The sequence below is a fragment of the Pterocles gutturalis genome, unplaced genomic scaffold, assembly GCF_000699245.1.
Source record: "Pterocles gutturalis isolate BGI_N339 unplaced genomic scaffold, ASM69924v1 scaffold10696, whole genome shotgun sequence".
NCBI classification, from domain to species: domain Eukaryota; kingdom Metazoa; phylum Chordata; class Aves; order Pterocliformes; family Pteroclidae; genus Pterocles; species Pterocles gutturalis.
This window is the reverse complement of record NW_010100426.1, coordinates 71655-76904: the sequence shown is the minus strand read 5'-3', so window position 1 is coordinate 76904 and position 5250 is coordinate 71655. Positions and strand designations below refer to the sequence as shown.

The following is a 5250-nucleotide window of genomic DNA, read 5'->3' as shown; positions in this document are numbered from 1 at the left end:
GTAGGGAAGTATGTGGTGAAGTATGTTCTCTGCTTTTTTTCCTGCCATTTGACTGTTCTCACCAAACTCATCTTTTTATAAGGATCTTTAGGCAAATTCAGGAAGTGAAACTAAGGTAGTGCAGAAGAAAAATACAAGTACCTGCTCCCTCTCTACAGATCTCTCTGTCTTCTCTAGAGACCAAGTGGTTGCCTAGAGAGGTTGCTCCGTGGTGATTGTGGAAAAATGCCTTTGCAGCACTGCTATTCAAACACTTGTATTTTCCTGTCTTAGAGGAAATAACATTCCTCTAATTTTACAGAACTTTCCCTCCATATAGATTTTCACAGCATAATCAGCAGATAAACATCAAAATTTGGTAGTTACTGGTTTGAGCTTTTATTTAGAAATTAATTTGCATGCATCCATAAACCTGGAAAAGCAGTTGTTCCAGGAAAATTTCTGCTTAAACACTTGGTTGGAGAGAAATTTAGGTGAGAGAATGTGGAGAGAAATTTGACTGGTTCAGAACACTGAAAGTGCTGTGGAACTAACACATTTAAAATTATTTGGACCTAAACTAGATCTCTGTTAATCCATTTATCTGTCTGATTTTGATGTTAATCTCTCAGCTTTCCTGCATGTAATTAGTTTTTTTTCAGAGCACCATTCATAGGGAGATCTGCTTACAGTTTTTATATCTTTTCGTGCCCAGATTTGATATACAAAAGTAGTTCAGTTTTCTTTTAATGCTGTGTTTAGACAACAATTCAGTAGCTCAAGAAAACAGAAAACGCTTTTAAGGTAACTGTTAAAAATTGCATTTGCAGGCTCTGAAAGTGCTTCTCCAATCCAATCTGCTCTTGGATCCCGATCACAGACACCCTCTCCTGCCACTCTTCATGCAGATCATATTGAGCAGAAGGATCTGCAGCTGGATGAGAAGCTCCACCACTCTGTTTTACAGACGCCAGATGACCTAGGCAATATCTGGAATAGAAAATATAAACCTTTTCTTTCTTTCTTTCCAATGCCATGTAGTGAAGCAGCTAGTATTGCATTAGTTGTAGACAATCCTGTACAAGATCATTTCACCTGCACTTTAAAAAATATTTAATTATGATGATTTAAAAGCAAGCAAAAACCTTTTGCATTTTTTCTTGCATTTCATTGGAGCTGTTAGCAGTGGATTAATAGTCCACACATTTGTAATTGTTCTTTTTGATGCTTAGTCTTAGCAACTTAACCTAGTATGTGGCCCTGTCATAGACTATTTTATCATTGATGTACAAGTGATAAGACATAATTTTAAAGTAATGTTATAGTTTCTTCTTGGAGTATCATTTGTTTTCCCTTTCGTCTTTAAATGAATTTATAATTACTTCTGCTATCTTACCTATTGGATTCTAGGATACATTCACTTTATACATACACAGTTCCAATTTGTCCCGTATTTGGTCTCATGCAACCAGAAAGGTGTCTGATGTATATTTCAGACCATTTTCCTTCAAGTAGCTTACTGATGGACAGGAATAACATAATTTTGCTTTGTACTTTGAAATCTGCAGGCTAGAAACCGTTAGTGTCTCTATCACAGTGGTCCAGATCTTCAAAAGAAGAGGCTATGTGATTAGGCTGAATTCAGATTTCATTTTAATTGTGTATGCCTGTAGGAGCTGCAAGGTTTTTGGAAGATCTTGGCAAATTATAGTGCTGAGGTGTTTTGAAAACCTGGGAGGGGTGGAAAGGAGATTCTGGATGCCTGCTGCTTTAAAACTGTGGTTCATTAGCTAGTTTAGTGTGGCTGTTTAGCTAGTCAAGTGTGAACTGAGTAGACTTTAGCCATTGTAACCTATTGAAGTTTTCTTTGTGTGGACAAACCAGATGAAACATCTTCCACCTAAAAAAAGAATGTTTAGTTGTATAACACTGATTTGTAGAGAGAGCTAGGTGAGACTTAGACTGGGGTGCTAGGTTACTGAATGTTGCCTCTCCACTCATCCAAATTTACTGCTTAAAGAACAGTAGCCAGAGACAAATTTACTCTCACCTTTCTTTTCAGTTTGCAATAAAATACATTCCTAAAAGATTCTAAGGAAAATCATATTTCTGTTTTATTGGGAAAAATGTAAAGTTGAAATGTAATTTTACTTGGAAGCAGGCAAGTGGCGTTCTGGAAATTCATTGACTCCCAAGCATGTAAGACAGCACTTAAAAAAGGAGTGGCCTTACTAGGTCCATCAGACTGGTATTAATGCTCCAGAAGTGACCTTAAATGTTATTTGTGGAAAGAATACACAGGACAATTCTTCCTCTACAGAGTTTGAAAGCAGACATATAGGTAAACATTTTCAGTGTTGAGGTGGCTGAATGGATAAGAAATATCTTACTCTGAAAGCCTGATCTTTTTTTTTTCCTTTTGGTTTTAAGAAAACTATGTATGTAATAGTTACATCAGAACTTTTATTTCTCTGGAGAGGTAGGTCTCACTGTACTTTTTTCTTCAATTACAGAAACTAGTGAATTCCCCTCAGAATGTTGCAGCGTGATGGCTGGGGGAACGCTTACAGGATGGCACGCAGATGTTGCTACTGTGATGTGGAGGCGAATGCTAGGAATTTTGGGAGATGTCAACAGCATCATGGATCCAGAGATTCATGCTCAGGTTTTTGATTACCTATGTGAACTGTGGCAGAATCTGGCCAAGGTAAAAGAACTGAACCTTTTCTCAGCCTGACCTGATAAGGCAGGATTTTTAGAAGGAAAAAACCACGACCTTATGCATTTCCCTTAAATGTTTATCTTTGTGTTTTGTTTTGAATAATTGCAGATAAGAGACAATCTTGGTATTTCAACAGATAACCTAACTTCACCATCTCCACCAGTTTTAATTCCACCGCTGAGAATTCTAACACCATGGCTGTTCAAGGTGAATTTGAACACTAAGCAGTGAAACAAATAAATTTTGTGTAGTTGTAGAAGAATGTTTAATGTAATTTTTTGATTTATGAATAATAAATATTGTTCTAAAACTGTAGGCAACAATGCTGACTGATAAATACAAACAAGGAAAGCTACATGCTTATAAACTCATTTGTAAGACAATGAAGCGAAGACAAGATGTTTCTCCAAACAGGGATTTTTTAACCCATTTCTACAATATAATGCACTGTGGACTACTTCATGTTGATCAAGTAAGTTTAATTATGAAATTCAGGTTAATATAAAAAGTATAACTAAAAATAAAATTGTTTTATCAAAAATATTGAATGGATTTGCAGATGAGTAATTTAACTTAGTCTTTGAAGATGGTTATGTGACTGGTAATTTTTCTAAACTTTGATAAATGGTCCTCATGTTCTTGGTGATAATCAGAAATGGTTTTTTTTGTTGTCCATTTCAAGCGAGCACAAGGGCAGAAGGGTATTCTTTTTTTTTTACTGATTGTATGTTACAGATTGAAGCATGCAAAGAAAGAGAAGGAAGCAGATGTCTCTAAGGCCTACTGTTATTTTCACTTACTCCCTGATGCAGTAGTTTAGTGTATGGGAAAGTAAATTGTGCTCACTACATTGTAGCAGTTTATTTCTGCAACACATATAGGAACCAGCAAACTGACACATCCTGAGTGTATCTAGTCTTTTTCGTAGGTATTAATATGAACAAGTCTGAAAATATTGTATGGCTTAAACACTCTTTAAAGGCTTGCATCAGAAGTGTGAAAAAGTTGGTTTTATGAACTACTTTGAGGAGCAGTTAGAGGCATAGAGAGATCAAAGCTTCAAACAATCCCTTTTTCATTAGCTAGGAAAAGTAGAACTAGTCCAAAATTATTGCACAGATGGCTATGGATAGGACAGATCTCCAATTTCTGTCCTCTAAAAACCAGTTTACACTGCTTTTCTTGCTGGATTGCAAATCTTACTGTAGCATATTGCCATTTAGTTGGATAACACTACTATTGGAGAATTATTCAAAAGGAAGAAAAGTGTTATTTTTTTTCCTATCTGTGAACTTGGGAAGTTTTTAAATAATTAAAACATTTTATGCTTTTTCCAATAGTACTGAAGAAATTGCATCATGTACTTTAATTTTAAAAACTACCTCACTAAGTCTACAGTACCATAATACACTGTGTTGAGAGGCCAGTACCTCTTTTATAGTCAGGTGATCCTTGGAGAGGATTTAAGCACGTTGTTAAGAAGGTATAATAGCTGGTTATCTCACTATCTCTCTTCTGTACATATTTAAATGAATGGTTAATCATTTATAGAACTCTTAAAGGCTGAATGTACATGAATATAAGATGTAATCTTGTACCAACATCATACAAGAGTGTCCAAGGTTAAATTGATCTATAAAGTATACCATAGTTTACTTATATGAGTATACTTAAGCATTTTTATGCCACTCTTCGCTCAGTAATGAATGTCTTAATTGCCACAATAAATTTGCTTTCTTGCTTTTTTACTTTCCACCTTTGGTAAGTACCTGCATTTTTTTCATTCATTGTTCATCTTGTTAATATTCTTTTCATTTTTTCCCTTTTCATCCTGCAAGGATATTGTCAATACAATCATCAAGCACTGTTCTCCTCAGTTCTTTTCACTTGGTTTGCCTGGTGCCACCATGCTTATTATGGATTTCATTGTAGCAGCAGGAAGAGTGGCTGCATCTTCTTTCCTCAATGTAAGTATTCACCAGTTCATTCTCATTTATGTATGAGTGGAAAGGGTTTGAGAGAGTACCTTTCCTTGACTAGGGTGTTAACTTGTCCCCAGAAGTCAATGTAATGGCTAGCAAATACAGATACTGTCAGCAGTTTTTTCTATAACACTGCACACGCAAGTCCTCTACAGAAAATATGTGAAGAATACAAAAATTACGCTGTTGCCTGTCATGTCCAGCTATGCCTCGTGTCATGTCTGGTAGTTTTCCACTTCCTGTTCAATTAGCTGAACCTAAGACCCAAGCCTATTTAGCAGCTTAGTCATATAGTGAAGTAGCTAGCAGTCCTAACAATTCCTCTGCTTCCTTTTGACCATCTTGGAAAATGGGAGCGTGGGGTGTGCATGTGTGCAAGCACAAATACAGGATGGGTGGAGAATGGATAGAGAGCAGCTCTATCTATGAGAAGCTGAACATGAGCCGGCAGTGTGCGCTTGCAGCCCAGAAAGCAAACCGTGTCCTGGGCTGCATCAAAAGAAGCATTAGCAGCAGGTCGAAGGAGGTGATTCTCCCCCTCTACTCTGCTCTCGCTAGACCCCACCT

At 36.6% G+C, this 5250-nt stretch overlaps 1 protein-coding gene across 1 annotated transcript in view; it reads left to right on the top strand.

Annotated features, from left to right (window-relative positions):
- RALGAPA1 (Ral GTPase activating protein, alpha subunit 1 (catalytic)) overlaps positions 1-5250 on the top strand; it is a gene marked incomplete at its 5' end in the record, with an annotated part of 111191 nt that overhangs the window by 35945 nt on the left and 69996 nt on the right. Inside the window, 5 exons of the mRNA XM_010079756.1 lie at positions 810-962; positions 2493-2686; positions 2810-2908; positions 3018-3173; positions 4540-4668. Coding sequence (XP_010078058.1) covers positions 810-962; positions 2493-2686; positions 2810-2908; positions 3018-3173; positions 4540-4668 — 731 coding nt within the window. The remainder of the gene's footprint in view (positions 1-809; positions 963-2492; positions 2687-2809; positions 2909-3017; positions 3174-4539; positions 4669-5250) is intronic.